Below are 25763 nucleotides of genomic sequence, written 5' to 3' on the forward strand. Positions count from 1 at the left end.
AGCGGTGTAGCCAGTAATTTTTTGGGAAGGGGGGTTCAACAATACGTTACGTATGTTTGGGCGTGCACTTGTATGTGTGCGTGTATATATACACATGCAAAACTGAAAAGTTTCAGGGGAGCCATTGGCAGCAATGCAAAACTGAAAAGTTTCAGGGGAGCCATCGGCAGCAATGCGAGGAAGAAGGCTCGAGCCGCTGCCACGAAATGGCAGCGGCAGCAGCATTATGCACCAACAAGCCCACATCGCAACGCTGTTCACTGCAGCAGCATAGCCAGTAATTTTTTGGGAAGGGGGGTTCAACAATACGTTACGTATGTTTTGGCATGCACTTGTATGTGTGCGTGTATATACACATGCAAAACTGAAAAGTTTCAGGGGAGCCATTGGCAGCAATGCAAAACTGAAAAGTTTCAGGGGAGCCATCGGCAGCAATGCGAGGAAGAAGGCTCGAGCCGCTGCCACGAAATGGCAGCGGCAGCAGCATTATGCACCAACAAGCCCACATCGCAACGCTGTTCACTGCAGCAGCATAGCCAGTAATTTTTTGGGAAGGGGGGTTCAACAATACGTTACGTATGTTTTGGCATGCACTTGTATGTGTGCGTGTATATATACACATGCAAAACTGAAAAGTTTCAGGGGAGCCATTGGCAGCAATGCAAAACTGAAAAGTTTCAGGGGAGCCATTGGCAGCAATGCAAAACTGAAAAGTTTCAGGGGAGCCATCGGCAGCAATGCGAAGAAGAAGGCTCGAGCCGCTGCCACGAAATGGCAGCGGCAGCAGCATTATGCACCAACAAGCCCACATCGCAACGCTGTTCACTGCAGCGGTGTAGCCAGTAATTTTTTGGGAAGGGGGGTTCAACAATACGTTACGTATGTTTGGGCGTGCACTTGTATGTGTGCGTGTATATATACACATGCAAAACTGAAAAGTTTCAGGGGAGCCATTGGCAGCAATGCAAAACTGAAAAGTTTCAGGGGAGCCATCGGCAGCAATGCGAAGAAGAAGGCTCGAGCCGCTGCCACGAAATGGCAGCGGCAGCAGCATTATGCACCAACAAGCCCACATCGCAACGCTGTTCACTGCAGCAGCGTAGCCAGTAATTTTTTGGGAAGGGGGGGTTCAACAATACGTTACGTATGTTTGGGCGTGCACTTGTATGTGTGCGTGTATATATACACATGCAAAACTGAAAAGTTTCAGGGGAGCCATTGGCAGCAATGCAAAACTGAAAAGTTTCAGGGGAGCCATCGGCAGCAATGCGAAGAAGAAGGCTCGAGCCGCTGCCACGAAATGGCAGCGGCAGCAGCATTATGCACCAACAAGCCCACATCGCAACGCTGTTCACTGCAGCGGTGTAGCCAGTAATTTTTTGGGAAGGGGGGTTCAACAATACGTTACGTATGTTTGGGCGTGCACTTGTATGTGTGCGTGTATATATACACATGCAAAACTGAAAAGTTTCAGGGGAGCCATTGGCAGCAATGCAAAACTGAAAAGTTTCAGGGGAGCCATCGGCAGCAATGCGAGGAAGAAGGCTCGAGCCGCTGCCACGAAATGGCAGCGGCAGCAGCATTATGCACCAACAAGCCCACATCGCAACGCTGTTCACTGCAGCAGCATAGCCAGTAATTTTTTGGGAAGGGGGGTTCAACAATACGTTACGTATGTTTTGGCATGCACTTGTATGTGTGCGTGTATATATACACATGCAAAACTGAAAAGTTTCAGGGGAGCCATTGGCAGCAATGCAAAACTGAAAAGTTTCAGGGGAGCCATCGGCAGCAATGCGAAGAAGAAGGCTCGAGCCGCTGCCACGAAATGGCAGCGGCAGCAGCATTATGCACCAACAAGCCCACATCGCAACGCTGTTCACTGCAGCAGTGTAGCCAGTAATTTTTTGGGAAGGGGTGTTCAACAATACGTTACGTATGTTTGGGCGTGCACTTGTATGTGTGCGTGTATATATACACATGCAAAACTGAAAAGTTTCAGGGGAGCCATCGGCAGCAATGCGAAGAAGAAGGCTCGAGCCGCTGCCACGAAATGGCAGCGGCAGCAGCATTATGCACCAACAAGCCCACATCGCAACGCTGTTCACTGCAGCAGTGTAGCCAGTAATTTTTTGGGAAGGGGTGTTCAACAATACGTTACGTATGTTTGGGCGTGCACTTGTATGTGTGCGTGTATATATACACATGCAAAACTGAAAAGTTTCAGGGGAGCCATTGGCAGCAATGCAAAACTGAAAAGTTTCAGGGGAGCCATCGGCAGCAATGCGAAGAAGAAGGCTCGAGCCGCTGCCACGAAATGGCAGCGGCAGCAGCATTATGCACCAACAAGCCCACATCGCAACGCTGTTCACTGCAGCGGTGTAGCCAGTAATTTTTTGGGAAGGGGGGTTCAACAATACGTTACGTATGTTTGGGCGTGCACTTGTATGTGTGCGTGTATATATACACATGCAAAACTGAAAAGTTTCAGGGGAGCCATTGGCAGCAATGCAAAACTGAAAAGTTTCAGGGGAGCCATCGGCAGCAATGCGAAAAAGAAGGCTCGAGCCGCTGCCACGAAATGGCAGCGGCAGCAGCATTATGCACCAACAAGCCCACATCGCAACGCTGTTCACTGCAGCAGTGTAGCCAGTAATTTTTTGGGAAGGGGTGTTCAACAATACGTTACGTATGTTTGGGCGTGCACTTGTATGTGTGCGTGTATATATACACATGCAAAACTGAAAAGTTTCAGGGTGGGGATTGAACCCCCCCCCCTCCCCTCTCCCTGGCTGCGCCACTGGTTCACTGTCAGGGGAGAAATTGGCTCTACGCGATTCGACCCGGGCCAATAGGAGGAATCCCTCCCTTCTAGTCTTTTAGCGATTTGTCTAACTGCTTCTGCTCTGCTCTTCTCAGTGATGCCGAAAAGACACCCAGGAGTGTTGATTCGACAGTGAACACTTGACTCACCGTGCAGAACACAGGAGAGACTGTTCTGCGAACCGTGTGGGACAAAGAACAATTGCACGGCTGTGTTCAACCGATGGCACCTTTGTGCCATCTTAAGCAATAACATTTTTGTTTTCCTGTCGTTGACAGAGGTCGCACACGTCTTCGTTTGAAATTATTTACATTTATGTGAAAATTTATTGTGCTTATATATACGATTTTGGAAGCTTAAAACGTTTTTGCCTGCCTATTTTTGGCGTCTAAAACGAGCTTTTTTAATACCTAAAATCCGGCCTGTAGTGATAACGTATGGGCCAAGATCGTTGTCCAAGGATAAACGCGGGGGTGCAACAGCTGCGCCATTTGCGGCTGTTTGATACAATTCCTTATTTTTGCGCCAAGCTGAGACAAAACCACAAGTTTCTTGAAATTGTGCCATACCGCCAAAATGCCCGACCACCCTTAAATTTTTCTCAGTTGTGCTAATTTTAGCAAGAAATGGAGATTGCATTGGTCACCTGCAGTTTTCGCATCATCATCTAATCCAATCCGGACGCGCAGACCATAACCCTAACCACTAGTTCACTTTATCTCAACTACACTGCAAATTAAAAAAAGAAAGAAAAAAAACGAAAAAAGGACAACAGTTCTAAAATTCCCTTGTCTTGTTCCGTCGCGTGCAGAACACTTTTTAAGCCACATACGCTGCACTACACCAATGCCGTGCGGAGTACACCAGTGTCATGGAAAAGCATACTAAGATTTAGAAGGAGCTATTAATACTAGCTGTCATGGGACACAGCACGCACATTTTGTTACTTAATTACTTATACATGCACGCACCAGATAATGAGTACTAATATGATCGCTGGCGTCTAAAAAAATTACTGGCAATCATTCAGAGCTGTGTATGACGTTTATGTGGCCCTGAGAAACAATGAGCAAGAATGCATGCCAGTTTTCTTTTTTTGCCACCCTCACTCCCTCCTGTTTTATGAATCTCCCGAATTTCGAGGTCGCCAGGTTGGCAGGTCTTCATATGCAGTGCCTGCCAAATGGTTTGACAGGCGCTGCAGATGCTATTGTGGACTAAGGCAGTGTTTGCACTGTGGGGTGGTTCAGCAGATTGCTTTTGTTGAAATAGCAGTGCTCATGTGCACTGTGCAGGAGTTATCTGATGTTAGTTTGTAATATAATTTTCTTTTCTAAAAGTAAGCCTTATTATGCTGCTCCAAATTTGGGATTTCATGCTAAAAAATTGCCCCCCCCCCCCCGTAGCCTGCTCCAAATCCTATTTCGGCTGTTGCACCCCTGATAACGTCCGTCTGGCGCCACCAGGGCCTCTGCTGTTCCCAATGCGGGGAAGGCACGTTAGCGATATGGCAACAAAACATCATAAATTAGGCAGCTTCAGCAACTTTTGGCGAAGTCATGCCGCATTTTGCATTTTTAGACAGCTGGGGAGGTAAAGGCCATGGCGTTACAGGAAAATGTTACCTGCAAGCGACGGGGAGAACTCGTGATAGCGGGAAGCAAAACAGATGGCTTGGCTAATGACTTGAGATGATTTTTTTAGGCAAGTCATGAAGTACCTATCGGACTTAGTGAGGAAACACATCCTGTGGAAAACAGACACTGTTATGAACAACTCAGCCAAATCTTGCAATCGTGCACGCTAAGGAGGGTTTACTGGCTGACCACAAAGTTGCCAGGCGCCCTCTTTTCATACAGAGGCCTGTACTCACTCTCTTTGGAGCTGCCAGTACCTGCTTTTTGATGTCACTCAAAACATTTTGATGTCACAAGTGCAAATAGCATGCTGTTGGCTTAAACCAAGAGCAAATGCACTTCTTGCCACGGGGTGACACCAGGTGCCGGTGCCCGCAGTCCATAGTTTGCTAACATTGCACAGTGAGCCACACTCGAGCAGAGAAATCACAATGAGGTAGAGTGATCACATTTCATCACGCACACTCAAGGTCATGACGTGCACTGACAAACTTCTTTCCCTCGTGCCATCCCTCCCTGTGTAGCTCCTAGCGCACTCGTCGGGACAAGAGAGAAAGTGCTCAAATCCCTGCAACTCTGCTCATTCTTGATGGACTCGAGAAATTTTTTACAACTATTGATTCCTGAGGCAGTAAACTCCAATGCTGAGTTCAGGAGCCCTTTAAATGTTGTTTACACACAGTGTGCATCATATGGGGAACGTGGTTCCAGTGTCCAATGCACGTAGTGGAAGGGCACCTTCTTGTTGTGGATTTTAGTTTGGCTGCCTTGGTGCTGCACACAGATGCTTTGCTGTGTGCGCAAGGCTAGTTTTGACAAAGTCAGCTAAAACATATTGCTCACAATGCCTCGCATGCTCTTGACAAGCAAATAAGGTTGAGGTTGTACACGGCAGACTGTGTATCCATTAGCACTTTAGAAGGCGGTAGCCCCCCCCCCCCCCCTTCCGCACATTCTAGACACGCACAAAATCTGAGAATGCATTTTTGTTGAAGACAAGCCACCAGAGTGATGTTCTGCTGCAGAAAAATACGTAACACTGTAGATTTACTTACCATGCAAACTGATAGGCAGCTGGCAAAGGCACTGAAGCCAGCACACTCAGCATCGGCCATTATATTTTGTGAACAAAGTAAATGAGGAAACAATAATGCTGCACCCATGTTTTGCCTAGCATAAGCAGATTTCCATCCAAGATTTCTTTTTAATTGATACCAGAGCTTTATTGTTTGGTTTTCTTAATTTTATTTTTTGAAAATGTGCTCGTTCAAAAGAATTTGTTTATTTAACAGGGTGTGGTAGGGCAAGTTGACCAAAAACCAGTTTTTTTATTTCGTTACTTAAAAATAGTACACACTGTGAGGAGCAAAACTGCACAGTTGCAAGCGCATAGGTGCTCTCAAAGCCATTTAAAAATGGCGCCGAAAGCCGCACCTCCTGAGGGACTCAAGGGCTTGCTTGCATGCTGTTTTCCATCATTTTTTATGCGTGTATGTATTTTTTATAATAATTATGGCTAGATTGACTGAATACATTCAATTTCTACCATTTTTTATAACTTGTGATTTGATTGCAAATTTTTCCACCATGGGTGCTTTTGTAGAGTAGTCATTGGTTTGTGTTGTGAGCACTTTCCGCGCATGTTTTTAAACATAAAGTTGTATTTTTCTTAATATTGCTTGTCTGAAAACTGGACATACCTTTTCTGGAAAGCTCTTCGACGATTACGCTGAAATTTTCTCAGAGTATACTTAACGTCCCTTCCAAATGGTCTGAACCGAAAACTTCAAAAGCTGCATGAGTAATAATTAAAAAAAAAGAAAACAAACAGATATCTCTTATGGGACATGAGAAGTGAGGGCAATGTTTCTTCTTTCTTGTGAGATAATTGTAGGAATTCATTCTGCTGGCTTGGGATTAAAGCCACTACCATGTGGAACTAAAACGCGTTCTTGGGCTAGTTGGTGCATAGTCTGACAAAAATTTGGAGGCACAGTCCTGTCATCTCTTGTCCTCGTTCCTTTGTGCCTCCAAATTTTTGTCAGACCATGCGCCAACTAGCCCAAGACCGCGTTTTGGAATTTGTGGGAAAAGTTCACAGCCATACTGTTCTTCGTTTCTGAGAAAGGGTACAGTTAATTTTGCACCCCAGGCTAAAATTTGGTCCTCAAGTACAAAGAATTAAAAAATGTTGCAGGGGAAAAAAATACACCAAGTGAAGGCCAAGTGCATTCTTGTTCAACGTGCAAAATTTCACTTTGAAATATGGAACATTGCCGAGATACAAAGCTGACACCAAGACCATTTACCCTACCATACCCCCTCGACTATTCTTTTTTCTTCTCATTTCTTGTAGGAAGACAATCTGCTGCAAAGATCACATTTTATATTCGACACCTTTTTCAAGTTTCTGTGTCAGATAGAATTTCCGATCACAAGATCACCTCTTGCACCGTACCCTGACTACAGTAAAGCTGAGGACACTAATATACTTGATCACCTTGCTGATGAGTACGAATCATTTGTGGAACTTTCCCGTAACAGCAGTACCGACATCGATGCCTTGTGGCTCGCGCTAAAAGCGATCGCATCTCATTGTATAAATAAGTATGTGCCGATTAGAGAAAAGAAACCTAATAAGCGTAATCCATGGATTACGCGCGATGTTATACACGCCAAACGCAAAGTAAAGAGGATGAGAAAACTGCTGCAAACCAACCCATTAAAATACACACATCACAATCTCAGCACGGCTATTGAATGCATGAAATCAAAAATTAAGACAGCTAAGCAATTCTACTTCACTAATACACTCACTAACTTTTTGAAATCAGCCCCTACGAAGTTTTGGAACTACATAAACCCAAAAAATTCGCAATGATGAAGGAACGATAGATGTAGACAACCGAAGGTCTGCCAACCTGCTTAATGACTACTTCTGCTCTATCTTCACCGAGGATGACGGCACACTACCACAGGCACGTCCCTCGGATCAGCTATCAATAACCAAAGAAGGCATACTTAACTTGATGCTCAAACTAGACTCTAAGAAATCATCAGGACCTGACAATATATCAAATGCATTCCTTCGCAGATACGCTGCATGGATGGCCAAGTACCTATTAATAATCTTTAACAAATCATTGTCATCAGGGACCCTCCCGAACGACTGGAAAACAGCTAAAGTAAAACCTATTCATAAATCGGGAAGTAAAACCGCACCCTCCAACTACAGACCCATCTCACTGACATGCACAGCCTGCAAACTGTTAGAACACATCATCTTAAAACACATAACCAAACACCTTGAAAAGGAACATGGATTTCAAAAAGGCGTCTCCACAGTCACGCAACTACTTGAACTTGTACACGATGTATCGCTAAGACCTACAGAAACAAATCGATCTTATGTTTTTAGACTTTTCAAAAGCTTTCGACCGTGTATCACATCACAAACTAATTCATAAACTCGAACTAACGTTGGGGAAAGGGCCCATTGTCGATTGGATAAAAGATTATCTTAGTGACCGCACCCAGTTTGTAGAAGTCAGCAGGCAACATTCCCATAAATCTAGCGTAAGATCCGGAGTTCCACAAGGAAGCGTTCTGGCTCCAATTTTATTTCTTATTAATGATCTGCCTTGTAATATTCCTGTCAGCGTCAGACTTTTTGCTGATGACTGCATCTTATACCAAGCAATCGATTCTTATAGTGACCATCTTGCATTAAACAACTCTTTATCTTTAGTATTCAAATGGTGTAAAGAATGGCAAATGACATTGAACGTTAAAAAATCGGCTGTTCTATCAATAACGAGAAAAAAACACACATCTGATTTTAACTACACTATAGGTAGCGCCACACTCAACGCAGTGAAAGAGTATAAATACCTTGGCTTAACACTAACCCATGACTAGATGGGAACGCCACGTAAACAACGTCACCTCGTCTGCACTAAAAAAAATTTTTTTTAAATAGACGTCTGAGACTAGCCCCCCCTATCACAAAGCTGTTAGCATACCAAACCTTTGTCAGATCAACTTTGGAGTACGCTAACGTTGTTTGGTTTCCTTCCACTAAAGAACTCATTTACAAACTCGAAGCAGTCCAAAGGAAGGCACTAAGATGCATTTACAATAAACATAGGCCAAAAGATTCACCCACAGAATTACTAAAACAGGCCGGTATCCTCACCTTACAAAACCGAGCCAAGCTTGCGCGAATAAAAATGATGTATCAGCTGATTCACAAAGACATTAAAGATTGACAGTTCCAAATACTTATCTTTAACCCAAACACGACAAACGCGGCACAAACACGCATTATCATTACATGAGCATGTCATTCGTACGGAAAGTCATAAATATTCATTTTTTCCTTTAATGACACGTGAATGGAACAGGCTGGATCCTAGTGTAACAACCAGCGCAACGTTATCTTCCTTTTTAACATGGCTTGACAACCAGCTACATGCTGCCCAATTATGAGCTACCTGTATCACCATTACTTCTGCTGTATAATTTTTTTTTACATCAGTGTATTTTTGTTCCAGTTTTCTCTTTGTATGCCTCTTTGATCACTATTTTTTTTTTTACTGTTATACTGTACCCATAATTCTGCTTATCCTACACACTGTCCGTTTATTTTCACCATTTTTACATCAGTGTATTTTTTACTCCAGTTTTTCCTTTTATATGCCTCTTTGATCACCTTTTATTTTTTCGTATTAGGATGTACTATTATTATGATGTACTATTACGTCTTCTCGTCTGCCTTTGTTAACTGCCAATATTTTCTTTATGTGTAATTGAATTTTCACTATTTGTATTGTTGTATTGTAACAATTCAATATGCCCTCCCTGTAAAGATCTCTGATGGGATCGACAGTATGAATAAATAAATAAACAGAAAACACGCAAGGCGCATCAAAGTTAGCAAATTTTCCTAACTTTGTGAACTTTTTGGCATTTTTTTGCATTTTTTTATTCTTGTAGACATAAAGAAAGATGTGGAAGTAATTTAGAGTGAAACGTATTAAAATCAGCAGAAAAGATTTTCAACAGAATGTTTTCAGTTTCCACTATACTCTGCCATTTAATGACAAAATACTGTGGTAAGCCATAGCAGGGCACTCACGCCACCACCTTCAAAAAGACTTCTTTGGGGAATGTCTTTAGGGAACAAAATTTTCAGAGTTCTGTGCAGTTTGAATATGCCTACATAACATATAACCAGACTAGACCAAAATGTTAAGCAGACATTGTGTTTGAGATCTCGTGGAATCGCCCATAACACAATTCAGTAAACCACCTTTGTTGACGAAACTTTCTGCATTTCCTTTGGCTATCTTGTTCTTACCAGAATTAGTTTTCCTTTTTTTTTTTCTGAAAGGGCAGCCAACATTTTTTCTGTAGGGTGTCGTACAGTGGCCGGAAATGTTCCCCTCATTTCTTCGGTTGCATTGGACAAACCTGTTTGAGCCTGCTTCCTGTTCTCTACATGATCCTCTTACACGCCCAAGCGGTACCTTGCATTGGTTTAATAAAATTAATCAATGTCTCTAATTAATGAAATAGCAAGTTGCTTTCCCATCACTTTGTACCAAAAGTTACAGTTAACATACCTGCCAACACTCCCGAATTGTCCGGGAGACTCCCGAATTTGGACCTAATCTCCCGATTGTAGGAATGTCATGTTTAATCTCCCGAAAAGTGGCCACCTTAGCAGAGGCGGGGTTTTTTTCTCTCTTTTTTTAAAATCATGCGCGTACGTCAGCCTTTCCTGCTGTGGCGGTGCTGCGGAAAAGCACTCGCCACCACACTTCTATTTCATTGTAACCATATCGTAGAGTACCGCTGAGTACATTCTAGGCACTGTGCATATCTGGGCGAAGGCTGGCCGGCTGGCCGTGAGAAGCGCTCGCCACCGTACCGAAAGAAGGCGAGGGAAAACGTACAGTCTCAACGGAAAAAGATTGCCAAAAGTGCGCAGCGGCTGGAGCCACGGCGCTACACGAGCGCTCTGATAACGAGACTGTCGAGCACATTCCATTTTCCAAAGTAGGGGTGGCCGGCAGACCGGCGGTAACTAAGCGGCCCCCATTAATTGTGCTTTGCACTCTCGATATCGGCGTGCTTGGGAGAAACAGCGCCGCGTGTCGCAATCTTGCCGCTCCGGCTACCGTTCAGTTCATTTGCGGCAATCGTTTCCGTTAAGCCTAGCCAGAAATGTTGCGTCTTCATCTTGGCCCCCGCATTTTGTGCGCTACGCCGTCTGCCGTGAAGGTCGCGTGTTTCCAGAGTTCAGTTAGAAGGTCGATGATGGCGTCAAAATCAAAGTACTTGCAAATGTTTCTGGACTCGTACACAGCTGGGTTTCCGTGCTTTGTGACTTCGCGGAAAGGTGACAAGTACGGATACTTTACCACGTGCGCCTGTGAACTGCCTTGGTGCCTTCACAAGTAAAGAAGTTTCGTTCAAGCAGCTCAAAACAAAGATCCTTATTCCTTTCTGATGTCAGTCTCCAGTCTCAGTTTTTTCCTCAACGCAACCCCCCCCCCCCCCCCCGCTGCGGTCTGCCGAATTTTCATACTGTGAGGTTGGCAGGTATGAGTTAAGATCTGTCAAGGCTGGTAGGAGGCTAGGCGTTTCCCGCTACTAGGGATGCCTCTTCCTTATCGTCCGGAGACACCTTGGAACCAGGGAGGCCAACTTCCAAAACAGAACTGTTTATTAAAAGCAAAAAGGCAAGATCAGATCGGATCAACATACATGACTGCCCAGCGGAGGTCGATGCCCGGCTCGCGCTCTCCCTTCATTCACATACACACCCATTTATAAACACTCGCGATGTGGGGCGGAACCATTGTTTAAACTCCTCACTCAATTTCGACCAATGAGTGCGTCATATCGTATGATAGAAAAAGAGGCGGGGCACCTTCAGTGTACACGCCCCCTTTCGAGCCCGCCTTCCACGACACATCTTTCATGTAACACTGTGGGACAGTTACAGCAGTGCCCCAGGGCTCTCCTGTTTACAACTTGCGTCCGTTTCAGTGTATCTGGCCTGGCGCGGCGACATCACTTGCGAACACAACAACTGGTTCGAATGTGGCCAACAATGAACAAGTTATATCGCCCTTTGCCCCACGCAATATCAACGCGGAACCTCTCCTCACCAGGGACGTAGCCGGGGGGGGGGGGGGGGGGGGTTGGGGGGTTCAAACCCCCCCCCCCCCCGAAATTTTTCAGTTTTGCTTGCGTATATATACACGCGCACATACAAACGCACGCACGAACATACATAAAGTATGGTTGAACCCCCCCCCCCCCCCCCGAAAAAAATTTCTGGCTACGGCCCTGCTCCTCACTGTTGTCGTTTTGAAGTCAGACCCGCGCCGCCAAAGAGTCCGCTTTGTCGGCATCCAGGCCCCATTCAGATAATGATGCCGCCGGTGCACCGGGAGGGTTTGGGCTACTGTACGTGAGACGACCGCTGTACAGCTGATCTGGCGCGGCGACATTGCTCACAAACACACAAATTGGTCCGAGGGTCGCCAACAATGCATAAGCAACTTCGTCTTCCGCGCCGTGCAATCCATGACCCATGTCTCTTATCTGCCCCGAAGCCGTAAACGGCGCACGCCGTCGGGGAGGCTCTTTGTCCAATCTCGTGCCCCTCCAGATGACACAGCGGAACGGCTGCGCGTCTTTGAAACTAATGGCTCTTTTACCACAAAGCAGCAAACTATCGGACCAAGTGAACAGTGGCGCGGGGTCGGCTGCGACTAATCCTCTAACAATCGGAGCACATGTTCTGCGCACTGCCCGAGGGCTCACTCGAGCTAACATTCGGCTTGGCAAACTTAACTGTTACCGTCATCATTATTTCGAGAATCATCGTCATCACTTCGTTTTAGTTATTTATTCACTCCCCCCTGGTCACGCGATCTGCGTGACGCCTACTACTACTATTACATTGATGACTACTACTACTACTACTACTAATCAAGGTGGACGATTGGGCGAGTTGGTGATTCATGATCGACGTATGTAACTGCGCGGTAGTAAACACGGACGACAAGAAGATACTACTACTACTACTACTACTACTACTACTACTACTACTACTACTACTACTACTACTACTACTACTACTATTACTACTATAATGATACTACTGTAATGATGAAAGGGTAGACTGAAAGAGCTTCGCTGTGCTGTAAAATCATGGGTCCGAGCCATAATTGAAATCAGGCCTTCTGCATGGCAAGCAGCTGTTCTATGTATTGGCCTCGAGATCGAACAGAGTCGGCACCTAGCGGCGAGCGGACGAAACCCTGTGTTGCAGATGGCTCCTTGCGTCATTTGCTTGCCACACCGTGTTTGGATGTGAGCGGACGTCTTGCGCATGCTCGGAGGGCAGCTTATTTCGTTATGTTAACACAGTATCAAATGCTTGTACGCATGCCTACACAATGTACACAAGCATTTCGCCTTCCGCGGCTATGCCGCGGCTGCACGTGTCAGTTTAACGCTGGGTGTAATCATCGTACCGTGTATTTGCCAAAATCATTTTAATGTGGGTGCCACTTTGTCGTTCGAGCACACCACATAGTGCATTTGGCGTCGTCCTAAACAAAAAAGTATTGCTGTATATACTCGTGTAATGGCCGCAGGGTTTTTCATTTCTTTTTCCGAGATTTTGGGTGAAAATTGTGGTTACGCGCCCATTACACTGACACATTTTGTTCTCCTACCTATTTTTGGTGCTACTTGCCTTTCTTGAACTGCTGCACTCGCTTGTGGGAGAAGCAAAGAAAAAAACTATCTTTCTCACATTCGGGCGGCTTCAAGAATGTTATTCCCTGTCCTCGTCCTCCTTTGACTTGTCACTTCCTCAAACTCGCCTCTGTCCCAGATGAGGTCGTCCTCCGTTTTATCGAGTTTGTTCGAGATTCCCGTGACCTTAATGCTTTTCTCCACCACCTTGAAGGAAACCCCACCCCACGCTCCGAAAATTTAGTGGCACACATTCATAAGGGATGCCCTCTTCAGCCAACTCTAGAAATGCCGCTCTTCCAGCTGTAGCTTTGACTGTGCTGCACTTTCCGCGCAGGCCTGGCATTTTTTACAGCGAAAGCTGTTATGAGATCATTTCACCGGCCGTTTTTGGCGCCGTAGTTGTCCGCCGCCGCCGGTGTCCGTAACCACTATCGCTCGAAATAAGAAAAAAATTCCAGGATGGAACGAGGTTCGAACCTGGGCCCTCTGCGTGGGAGCCCAGTATTCAACCTCTGAGCCATGCCGGTGCTTGAAACTGCCTTGCAAAAAGACCCTATACAGTCTTCATGTCGGGAAGGAACCACATTAACATATGTAATGTAGCGTGGCAGAAGAGTAAAATAACAACCAAGTGTCACACAATGCGAATTTTATAACCAGGCGTCACACAATGCGAATTGCGCAACGAGCGAGTTGTTGAATGCTTCCAACCCATTACAAAGAGATCTGCCATAATTCTTCATCGTCAGAATGGCTGTCAGTTGGGCTTGTTGGTTCATGATCTTGAGGGTTGAATCGCGCAAGCGATTCACTGCAAGACATGTGGGTGCCAACCTGTGTTCAGCGCATGTACAATTGTCGCATCGCAGAAAGATAAATTGACGAGAGAAATTATCGAAGCTGAGAACATTGTTAGATTAGGTCCCGAATGCGTCAGCACGCCGTCTGTTAACTTATCTGGTAAAGAGCTCGAGTTTCTAAGAAGTTGATTGTTGTACTCACCTGGTGGCGCAAGAGTGGTGCATAAAAAACTGTGTGCTCAGGAAATAAACTTTTGTTGGTAGTTTGCGCTCTGTGTGTTGTCTCTTCTTTTAGTCCCTGTCTCGTTTGCGCGATTCAACCCTCAAGATCTTCATCGTCATTAGCCACAGCATCAACAAAGTGCACATAATGCCTTACAGGTGTTTAGCAGATACTACGGTTCTGCGCAGAATGACGTGTCGATAGAAGGAAGCATCCCAACATAAAACATAACGACTGTTTAGGAAGGAAGCAGTGGCTGCTTCCTTCCTTCACAAAAATTATGATTTATAGCGTAGTGGGTTCCGCGCAAGTGCACTTCTATTGGTTGCCAAGGAAGCCCATAAGGCTCCCATGATCCATTTCCTCGGGGTCTCAATAAAGTTAATTACCTTTATCTATCTCTTTCTCACGTTAGCGTATGTTATAAAGTGCGGTGGGAGAATGAAATAACGACCGGGCGTTACACAATGCGAAGTGCGTAACTAGTGGGTCATTTAAAGCTTCCAACCCATTACAAAAGGCTCAGTCATAATTCTTCATCGTCATCAGTCGTCGCATCAAGAAACTGCACATAATGCCTTAAAGACGGTACCTCGCTTCTCCGCAGAATGACGAGTAATGTCGTGGTGGGTGCTTCCAACTTCACAAAAATTATCGTTTGTGGCGTAGTGGGTACGTTGCTAGTGTAGTTGTATTAGTAGCCACAAGAGAGTTTATAACGGGCTCTAGAAATGCCGCTCTTCGAGCTTTCGCTGTGACTGTGCTGCGCTTTCCGCGCAGGCCTGGCGTTTTTTTTTTGGTGCAGAACAGCCCCTCGGAGGCAGTTGCTAAATCTCGGAGGGGGTGCTTTTGCTACCTGGAGGTGCCGGCACGGCTGCCTTGTTTTGCCCCCAAAAAAGAAACGCTTCGGAATTCTCGCACCACACAACAGATAACACTGCTAACCTTGTCAAAAATTAAAGGGACACTAAAGGCAAATATTAAGTCGACGTTGATTGTTGAAATAGCGGTCCAGAAACCTCGTAGTGCTACTTTTATGCCAAGGAAGTGCTTATTTTGAAATAAAATCACGTTTTAGTGGTCCGCATTGCGTTAGCGCACTTCAAATCACCCGCCTGAAATCCGACTTTCATACGTCACTGCTGCCGTGCCCAACGTTGCCCGCCTTTACTGTGCGGCCGCCGACACAAGTAGCAGCAGAGCGAAAGTAGCGGGACCCACAGCAGCAACTACGGCCATCGAAGCCATCGAAGCTTGCCGCAATCGCCACAATGGATGTGGACGGAGAACTTCACAACGTCGAGACATTGGCTCGCGACGCTGGGCTCCAATTCAGCGACTTGAGCCCATGAACGCGGTATGCTGCTAAGGGCTCGTAGTGCCGGCGTCGTTGCATGCGGCATTTTGTCTAACTTTCTGCCAGAGCGACTTTCACGAGCGCGCAAAACACACGCGGCTGTACGCGATCCCGAAACTACCACTGAGGCGCGACCGCGTGAGCGAAGCAGGGCGCTGGGCGAAGCGCAGTTCGGCGAAAACGGAACCTTTGAACCACGCGCGCCGTTCCCCATGGCAACGCCACAGAGGTTCTTTTTTCCATGTATCAAACGGAAACGAACAAGCAGCATTTTATTACGTCTTTTGATGCACAGAAGGTTCTTTTTTTATTGCTGGTAGTTTGATTGCTAGTGATTTATTGTAGGCAGACTCTCATACGTCATCGGGATCACTTCGAAAATGTCCAACTCGTGGCGCTCATCATGTGATACATTTAGCTTAATTTCTCGGTAAGTAGGGCACTGCTGTTGATAATATTGCCGTTTTAGAAGTTGTCATACATTGAACTTTCACTCTGACATAAATTGTTATTTGCCTTTAGTGTCCCTTAAGGGTGCGGCTAACCCACAGGTAATTTTTTTATGTATTTTGGGGGGACTTCTTTAACAGTTAAAGTTCTGGTTGCGACCATCACACGGGTGCGGCCATTACACGAGTACATACGGTAAATGTCAAGGTGTGAATGCAGAATTTCACCGACACCATCTCGTGAAGTGTTGGTGTTTTCGAGATACTTGTGTTACCGCAAAGCATGAATTAGCAATTAGCAAAAGGCCGGTTAGCGGTGGAAAAGTCCTCAAGCCATGCACTTCTATAACTTTAAAAAAAAGTAAAAATGCGGATACATATTCATGAAAACAGGATAACAGAGCGCACAAGGTTCCACTTCAACTCATTATGCAAAAATACAGCTTTTTTATTTTTTTTTCTGGTAGCCGCTCGAGCAAGAACTAAGTACTTACGTGGTTCAGTTGTGCAACACCATTGCTATTGTATGTAGCAGGCTATTGTATGTAGCAGGACGAATTTCGGGGGGGGGGGCGGCCCCCCCCCCCCCGAAATTCGTCCGGCCTTCTATATTCCCGGGCAACGTCTGCTTTATTTTTGCCATGGAAAGACTTTCTTTCGAACAATTAGGCCTTGGGCCCCTCCCCCCCCCCCCTCGAAAAAAAATCCTGGCTACGTGCCTGGTATGTAGTATAGTCAGAACACAAGCTAAACACGTACTAATGTAAAAACAATATCAAACATTGCGCGCAGTGCAAAAACACTGGACTGTTGCCACAGGTGGCCAGCACCCCATTCATTGGCAGATTGCGCTTATCTCACACGTAATATGATCCTTAGACCGGTTTCCTGCATTAAAGTGGAAATGAAGAGTATATATATCACCAGCAGGCTGCAGTCAAAGCGTTTTATTCACCAACAATTGGCTCAAACTTCTCACAGCTAAGTGCCACTGTGTACATCCGTATACGTGCCGCCGACTGCCTATCCACACTAACACGGTGATGGTGCTGTGCCACTTTTAGCCTGATCTCGCGGCGAATACACAGAGCCACAACACTGCTTGAATCGCACCTGGAATCGCACCATGAGAATTGTGCGACGAGTGGGTAGTTTAAAAGCCCACCCGTTACTAAGTGCTCAGGCATAATTAATCCTTATCATCAGCAACAGCATCAACAAAGCTTGCAGCTGCGTGGGTGTGTGTATGGATACATAGTGGGTACTTTGCTAATTTGCCAAATGGCATAGTGGGCACTTGGCAACTTTACTTGCTGTAGGATCGTTTAAGACGGCCAGTGTTGCGTGTAGACTTTCCTTTCCTCATGGCACAGTTGAGGTGCCCACTGAGAGGCCTGACTAGCAAATGAAAAGGCAATGTGAACTGGGCCTAGTTACGCTATCGTGTTCTGCTCAAATCTCCTCCAGATCATTGTAATGTGAGCTGTTTGTGCTGGCTTGGTCTTCCAAAATTTTAATTAACTGACACTGTTGGATTCAGTGTCGAGGTATTGTATACAAGCAAGTAGTGAAAAAAATTTCACCCATAGCGATAAATTTTCACATGTCTAGTTGTAATCTTATTCCATTATGGTCCCTTGATTTTCGATGTACAGCAACAGTTCCAGCAGCAGCAACAGCAGCAAGATGGCAGTGCTCCTGATTCTGGCAACTTCTTCCAGCCACAGCAGCCGCAACAACAGCAGTTCTGGCGAGGCAGCCCACACAAGCGTGGAGGCAGCACCCACTGGTACCAAGGGGATGGGGGAACCCCCGGGCAGCAGCAGCAGCAGCAGCAGCAGCAGCAGCAAGAGGGACTCAAGCGGCCGTGGGGCGCCGACGAAGGGGGATCAGAGGGGCAGCCACCTAGCAAGAGGGGCGGAGGATGGGGCACCAGGGGCGGTTTTGGGCGCGGCTTTGGCCGAGGGGGCTTTCGTGGCCGAGGGGGCTTCCGCGGTGGCAGGGGCGGTCCGAGGGGAGGGGCAAGGGGCCACTGACGGTTGCATCCCTTTTGGTACGTCCCTGCTCGTGTCTTCGGTGTCGCCTTCTCAGTCGTGCATGGTGTCGAAACAATGAGACCTAAAGACAAGCATCACTTCTGGCGTAGCTGGGAAGAGGGGGTTGTTGTTATGAGCATTTGCGAGGCCTTAGGTGCTCTTAGGAAGTGTTCCATCCCATCAGTTCATATCTTCAACGTCACCATCCTCATGTGAACTGAACTTTGGAGCGTGTGAGAACTCTTGTACAATACTACTACTTGTGCAAAGCATTCTGTGGGGAAGTCCCTGCGGCGATTGTTCTTGCACTCACATTGTCATGTTTTACTAAACTGTGGTAAAGAAGTGAACTTGACTCGCACACCTTTGCGCCCCAATTCATCTTTTGGTGCACACGTTTTTAGGACAAGGCTCAGAAATCGAAGCATTAAAGGAGAATTGTCATGCCAAAGTTAAAGCTAGGGATTTAAGACCTGTATACACAGTGAATGGTGGGCAACAAATTCCATTTCTAGCAGAACTACGATTTTTAAAGTTAATTCTGGTTTGATCTTAAACAGTTGTTGAACTTCCACACAGTTATCTCTTGTACTATTTGATATATATAAGTGGAACCTCGTTAATGCGTACCTGCCGGGAACGCCGCATAACTACGCACTAAACGGTAGTACGCTTTAACCACCAAGTAAAAATTTGCATCTCCTCGCGTACGCCATCGCCGCCAGCAAAGAAATAAATACAGTGTCACAGAAAATATTGCCTAAAGTACCCACTGCAAAGCCTTTTCTTTCTTTTTGCCAAACTGGAGAAAAGATTCTGGTACTCTCAAAGCTTTTCTTTCTTTTTGCCAAACTGGAGAAAAGATTCTGGTACTCTCGCACGACCGTCCGATAGTGCCGATAGCGCGCGGTGGCGACGCCAAGGAGCATTTCGGAACTATTACAGGGTCCGGTATACGTAGTGACCAACGTAGCGACAGAACGGACAGTGTCGGCTTTCCGCGATATATGTGTGTGCGTCTGTACCGCGATCGGCTACTAAATGAAAACTGACACAGTTCCAGTGAAACGCTGCACGGCTGCGTGGAGCCGATCGTCTCCTGGATAGTTGCGTGCAGCGTGTCGCCTTCTCGGCTCACGCCGTCACTGCCGGGCCGCTTGCTGTACCGCACGCGCGCATTTGTCGTAGGAGTGTTCTTCGTACCCTCTTCGCACCAGATCGTGCACAGATGCGGCGATGAGCACAGATGAGCTTGCGAACTTCCTGCAAGCGATGCGCACTCCGCAACGCTCTAGCGGTCCTGGCAGCGGACGGAAGCGCGTTTGGGTGGTCGCCTAATAAAAGCGTGCAGTATGGTTAAAACAGCGCTACGCTTGCTGAACCGTACGCGTGCGTTTAGCGTGATAGCGTCTATGCAAAGAGGTTTCTCGTCGCCCACGACTAGCAACGCTCAACTCCGCAACAGCGTTTCTACAAAGCGGCGCGCGCTTGAACACGGCCCCGCACAACGAGGCGGCAGAGATCGGCGGCCCAGCGCGTTCAGGTTATCGCCTATTAAAAGCGTGCAGTAGGCTTAAAGCAGTGCTGCGCCGCACGCGTGCCCGAGCAGCTATCTGAAGATACTTATTGTGATAAGGTTGTCGGCGGTAAGTCATGCTGGCGCGTTCGTCGGTGGCCGCTGCCTCACCTTCGTTCTTTCCCGATGCTTACCCGCAAAGGCGTCGCCGCAATCGCGTGGAAGTCGGAATCAGTGGTCGACCGATCTACGCACTTCTCGAAAAGACGGAAAACCTTTGGCGGCACATTGTGGCGTCGGGAAGTTCAGCGGCGCAGTAAAATTTTATGGCACAAAACGTTATCGCGGTACGCAGGGCACGCACTAACCGGTAGGCGTAGGGCGAAGCACTACGGCTTAAGCGGTCAGCGAATGCATTAGGCTCTATGAGACTCGGTCGGGGATTCGTCGCAACTACGTTTTAACCGTTAGTACGCTTACAGCGGGTACGTATTAACGAGGTTCGACTTAGCCGTCTGTAACAGCTGCTGTGTTTGAATGCGTTGAGTGGCGAGTTTGTATTGCAACATCAGCAGAACCACCCAATTTCTGTGATCTGCAAGCTAAAGGCACATGTCCGTAAGGCAGGCTTTGTCAAAGTTCTGGTAAAAAGCATACTCAGTAAGCACTTGTGTGCTAATTATTGGTTGGCAATTTGTGTGATCTGTCCTGCATGATCCACATATGCAGGAAATCAACATGAGCTAGTTTATTCATATGACGAACTCACTCTTGACTGTGTCACCCATTCTGTTCATTGGGCGATACTGTCTGGTCATTCATGAATGCTGCTTAACTGTGTGCCTTTTAGTGAGGGTGAAAACTTGCGGGTTACTTGGTGTATTCTGTGGTTTGTTGCTTTGGTTTATAGAGTTTGCGTCACACAGCATTGTATGGGAAGTGTGCTGTGCACTGCGGCTCTTTTGTAGCGTGTACGTGATGTGGCAACGCTTCCGTCCAAAAGGGGAAACCTCTTGGCTTATGAAGATGGACAGCATTTGTTCGAGCAGCATTCTTTGTTACTGCTTTCATTAATGCCCCTAGAAAAGGACAAATACTTTCTTGTTTCGTGAGCTAGATGCATTGCAGGAAGACGTGTGCACTGAGAATACAGAATCTACTGCAAAGTACCGCCTTTTGCGTGGAAATGTTGTCATTCCTTAGAAACCATAAGTCCTGGATAACTTTGAGCAAAAGGTAGAGTATGATTGCACATTTGCCAGCACAAGTCATGGTGAATGTCAATCCGCAGCAAAGCGAAATGTGAATAGAAATTGTTCAAGTTTCCTTTTTTGCACATGATCACCGCAAGTTATTAGCAGTGTTACTAAGTGTCATGTGTTGTGAAGGTGTACAGATGTTGTGTGGGGTGTGTGTTACTGGCAGTCTTCATTAGGTAGGCCTGGATAATTATCATCATCAACAAAGACTCATGCATCTGAAGCTCGCGAGTGATTTATCCTTTTTCTTTAGGTTGGTGTTTCTGAGGTGGAGAAAATAACAGTGTTCTTTTTCTTTTTTTCGTTGACTGTGTGTATTGCTTAACCGTTCGACCCAACTTTGCTGACCAAACACCATGAAATGCGCCTGTGTTCGTGGTGCCTATGAATCGACGGTACAGTAATCCTGAATCGCTCTTGGAGCAGTGGTGTTTTTCGTGCTGTAGTACCAAAAAATATCATTGGTGGGAGAAAGAGGTTGTCATGGGAAGAGGGAGCAGGGATTTGCTGATGGCCAAGCCAAGAGGAGGGACTGCCCACCACATGCCATCTCCTTTCCTTAGTGGCAGGAGTGCCTCACTTGGCTAAAAGCTATGGCTTGGTGTGGTTGGCATGTGCTGTTGCTTCAAGCAGAGAAATATGTGGCAGGAGTCAACTTGTGAAGGCCAGAGGATTTTCAGAAAAGCTTCTTCGTAAAGCCGACTTACTGTCGAGAATAGTAAGAACTGAAATTTGGTTGAATTTGTTTGAGTTCGTACTTGAACTAAGAGCTCAAGAAAATGACACCACAACAAGGAAAAGAACACCGGACGAGCGCTTCTCTGGTGTTGTTTTCCTTGTTGTGTTGTCGCTTTCTTGTGCTTCTAGTATGAATACTAAACTAGAACACTGGAACCTGGCTGGTTGCAGTGGCATTTCTAGCACGTACCTGGAGCAGAAAGACAAATGCCCGGTGTGCTAAGGACTGCTGTATCAGTCGCATGAGGAGCCTACTCCACTGAGAGGAGTGTCAAAAGACCTCATTGGCTCAGAGAGCGTTGACCAAGTAGCCACTTGTGCTGTGGCACAAGGAATTACAGGCAAAGATGACAAATTGTAGTACCCAGTCAAAACCATCGGAGGGGACAGACATAAGAAGTACGTCAGTGAATGTCTGGCTCAGATTCCAGTGAAGTCCAGTTCAAAGGTAAGACCGTTTACTTGATGCTATTACAGGCTGCATAAAGCTTTTCTGTAGCACACAACTGTATAGGTCGTTGATGGCTGTGGAAAAAACCCATCAAGCACTGTTGGTGAGAAACCAAAAGGCTGCCATGGTGTGTAATGATGCGAAACCTTGCGGGATCACAACTCAGTTTCCAGTAAAGTTCAGTGACATACTTGAATTATGGCCCGTACATTACGAGCACAAATGCTTACAGAAGCTGTAATTTTTCCGTAGTTACACCCTGGCATAACATTGGGCATGATGTCATCACACCCCTTCAAATTTGATCCCTCTTGCATTGGTAGTTTTCCCAGGGTAGTGGAGTAAATTCTGCATTTTTCATAGAACACGCTTGTAATGCTCACAATTGCTTGAATACATAATTTACTGCAAAGGCTGTAATTTCCCCATGTTTTGCAGCAAGGTAGAATGCAGTGAACTTCATATGACGTGTAAAAAAAACAGAAAAGATAAGATTTGACTAAGTACTTGTTATGTTTAGAGTCAGGAGTAGTAGTTTTGTCACATGGCATGACATAACCCCAGTTTCCATGAAATGTAATCTTGACATAACATACCTAGGGACTTGAATGAATTGGAAAGCTCATCTCGGGTAACAGCCCTCATTCTAAGCCTTTATACTGATTACAAGAGCTGTATTTGATTCACTCAGAGATATGCCTTAGTTTTCCTTTATTTTTCTTTAAACCTAATCTCCGTGTGTATTTGACTCACTCAGATATGCCTTAGTTTTCTTTCATTTTTCTTTAAACCTAATCTTAGTGTCATTTCTACATCTGCTAAGTGACATGCCTTATTCTGAACTGAGGTAAGACACACTATAAAAACTCCAAAGTGCTTGCATGTCTAATTTATTGGAAAGTCCACAAGTATTACCCATGCACTTTGGCTTGCACATCACTAATCAGCTTTCACCAAGCATAGGGTGCCTCATTTAGGCTGCCGAATACACAGGCAAAACCTCAAATAATGCATGAAAACATCAAAGAAAAAAAGAGGGTTTAATAATAATTTGTAGCACGTAACTGAGACAGAAATATTAAAATGCTCAATATCATAAATGCAGAATACATTTTAAAACATTGCTGCATTACACTTCAATGCTTCAGAAATATTTTACACCCATATTTGTATTTGAATTTGAATGGTTGTATTAGTAGTTATGCTAAGACTGCTTCTGCTGCTGAAACAAATTGTTGCATACGTGAGAACGTTTATATATGTAAAATTTAAGTGCACAGGCTGCTGTAAGCACAATCAACCTATGCATTAGCCATAATGTACAGTGGGTATGAAAAGAAATGTGGGCAAAGTGGCATCCACATTTTCTGCTGTATTGCATTTCTTTTCAAGCCTGGATGGTAATAAAAAGGCACTAGAGTCATTCATGATACAATCAAGCACCTTTTTATTGCCAGCAAGGTTAGACCATGATGAAAACAGTGCACCGCGCTGTTCGTGTTTCTTTCCATCCCCTCTGTACATGTCCCTTATATTTGACTCGTATAAACAAGGGGCTTTGTTCATTTCACCAGAGAAAAGTAAAAAAGATGCTTCAGAAATTAGAACGATAGAGTTCAGCCACATTACATGGCCCCTATCTCCACACGATGTGAGTCATTGTCTTGTACAGCTGTTTCTGGACTTAAGGAAACAGTTTCTGCATAGGCTATAATTAGTGTAAACACATTAAACATTTTTTGTCAATCATAACATGCTTCCTGAGAAACACAAACACCACACATTAAATGCTTTGCCAAGAAGACCGAGGAAAAATGACTGCTACATACCTCGTAAAAGTGTTGGAATTGGGAGACTACATGTATGCAATCATTATATTCAAAGCTCACAAATAACCCGCACATTTGAAACTTTTTTGTTCACCGCACCCTTATTGGGCCTGCAAATATGAAACCTCTACTTTTCTTGTTTCTCCAATGAAAGTGTTTAAAAGAGCTCGTTTTTTCAGAAATTGCAGTGGGTCAGCATCGTTGGTTGCGAGTGAAAAATTGGCGTTGTTCATTAGTGAAAAATTGCGATGGATACAAAGAATAAAAATCAGGGGTTCCGAGTCGCAAGCAGGTGTCCTGCTACAAAGCCACGCCTGTGCTCGAAACTGTTTCAGGAAAAAAAACCCTGTCGTGTAGTTGAGGCATAAACATAGAATTGCACCAGGCATCAGAACACATTACAAACACAAGTAATCGTAACAGCGGGTCAACGTGTGCAGCTACGCAGGTGTGTCCATTGCATTACGGACATTGCTCATTTGCAGAAAGACAAATCACTTCACAACTGTACCTGCAGTAAGCATTCTTGGATAGTTTGAAACGGCCATTGTTACACACACAAATGCTTTTTTTCATTGTGGCACGGTAGAGGTGTCCACTAAGAAGCGAGGCCAGGTTGAGAAGGCAAAGTGAACATTCTACTCTTGAAGATGAAGAAGCTCAAGAGTCGTCTTCTCTTGAATGAACAGCAACATTTACTCAAGCTTTTGTTGACGCACACTTTAAAATTTCTCTATACGTTAATTTTTATGCTATTGATCTCATTTTTCCAACAAAACATAAAAACCGACATACAGTTAAACATCAGTTCAAACAAACTTAGTTTTCTGGGAATCCAAAATGCTGACGAAGGCTTATGAGAGGGGGAAATTCATAGCACCAAGCTACAAAGCCAGAAAGAAAGCTCACTGATGCTACCGCTGCGCCAATTGCGCCAGACTGCGCCAAAGTGCCCTGGCTGCTACAACCTGCTACATTTCCTCAAAATTTGGCTATTCTGCGCCAAGCCTGCGCCAAAGGGGTGTACTCTGACTTTCAGAAATGAAACTAACTACATGAGGTTCCCCCATTGAGAGCGACATCGCGCTGTACGCGGACGTTCTCCATGAGAGTGATGAAAATGGAGACAAAATACAGTATAACCTCGTTACAACGGATCTGTTTACAACAGACATTCGGATATTACATACCAATTTGCGGTGTTATGCCGACCTCCGTATTAGTTCCATTGATTGAGCTTCGTTTACAACGGATTCTGGCACAACGGACATTCGGATATAATTGACTAAAATTTCAGGCCAGCAAGGTGGTCAGGACTCCTTTAGAGCGGACTTTTCAACCACGGTCATTAACTTCCGACTTCAAACATCGCTTAGCATACTTTCGGGACGGGAGCAGCGCACCGCGGATATCGACGTACCGATTTAAGAACGAAGGCCGCCGATCCCCGGTCTGTCAATGATCAGCTATGCCTAGCTGTAGCGACAAAAAAACGGTGCGCAGCGTGCTTGGTGTTGCGTTTGGGAAGCTGACACGAGAAATTGCGAGCCGCTGCCACCGCTTCTCCGCGCGGTCGCTGCGCGGCGAGCTTGGCCGGGGGGTCCGCTGCCGATGCGCAACATGCCCATCCGCGGTTCTGAAGAGCCAGCGGGCGATGCGATTCGTTGCTTGAGACGAAGGACATTACGGTTTCTTCGCTTTTGCATGTCCGCTAGCGCGATGTTCTTGCCCGCAAAGTTCGGATTTGGCTCGTACATCGCAGGGGCGGATCCAGGCGCTTGCTTTGGGGGGGGCGGTTGGTTGTTGGGGGGGGAGGGGAGGGGGGAGGGGGGCGTTGCCCAACTTTAAAACTTCACGTTA

The 25763-nt window shown here is 45.8% G+C and overlaps 1 protein-coding gene across 1 annotated transcript in view; it reads left to right on the plus strand.

Annotated features, from left to right (window-relative positions):
- LOC119390989 (pre-mRNA 3' end processing protein WDR33-like) overlaps window positions 1-21184 on the plus strand; it is a 277891-nt gene extending 256707 nt beyond the window's left edge. Inside the window, 1 exon segment of the mRNA XM_049415008.1 lies at window positions 17730-21184. Within this exon segment, the coding sequence (XP_049270965.1) occupies window positions 17730-18110 (381 nt within the window). The 3' untranslated portion in view covers window positions 18111-21184.
- The last annotated feature ends 4579 nt before the right edge of the window (window positions 21185-25763 follow it).

The sequence above is a fragment of the Rhipicephalus sanguineus genome, chromosome 4 (genome assembly GCF_013339695.2).
Source record: "Rhipicephalus sanguineus isolate Rsan-2018 chromosome 4, BIME_Rsan_1.4, whole genome shotgun sequence".
NCBI classification, from domain to species: domain Eukaryota; kingdom Metazoa; phylum Arthropoda; class Arachnida; order Ixodida; family Ixodidae; genus Rhipicephalus; species Rhipicephalus sanguineus.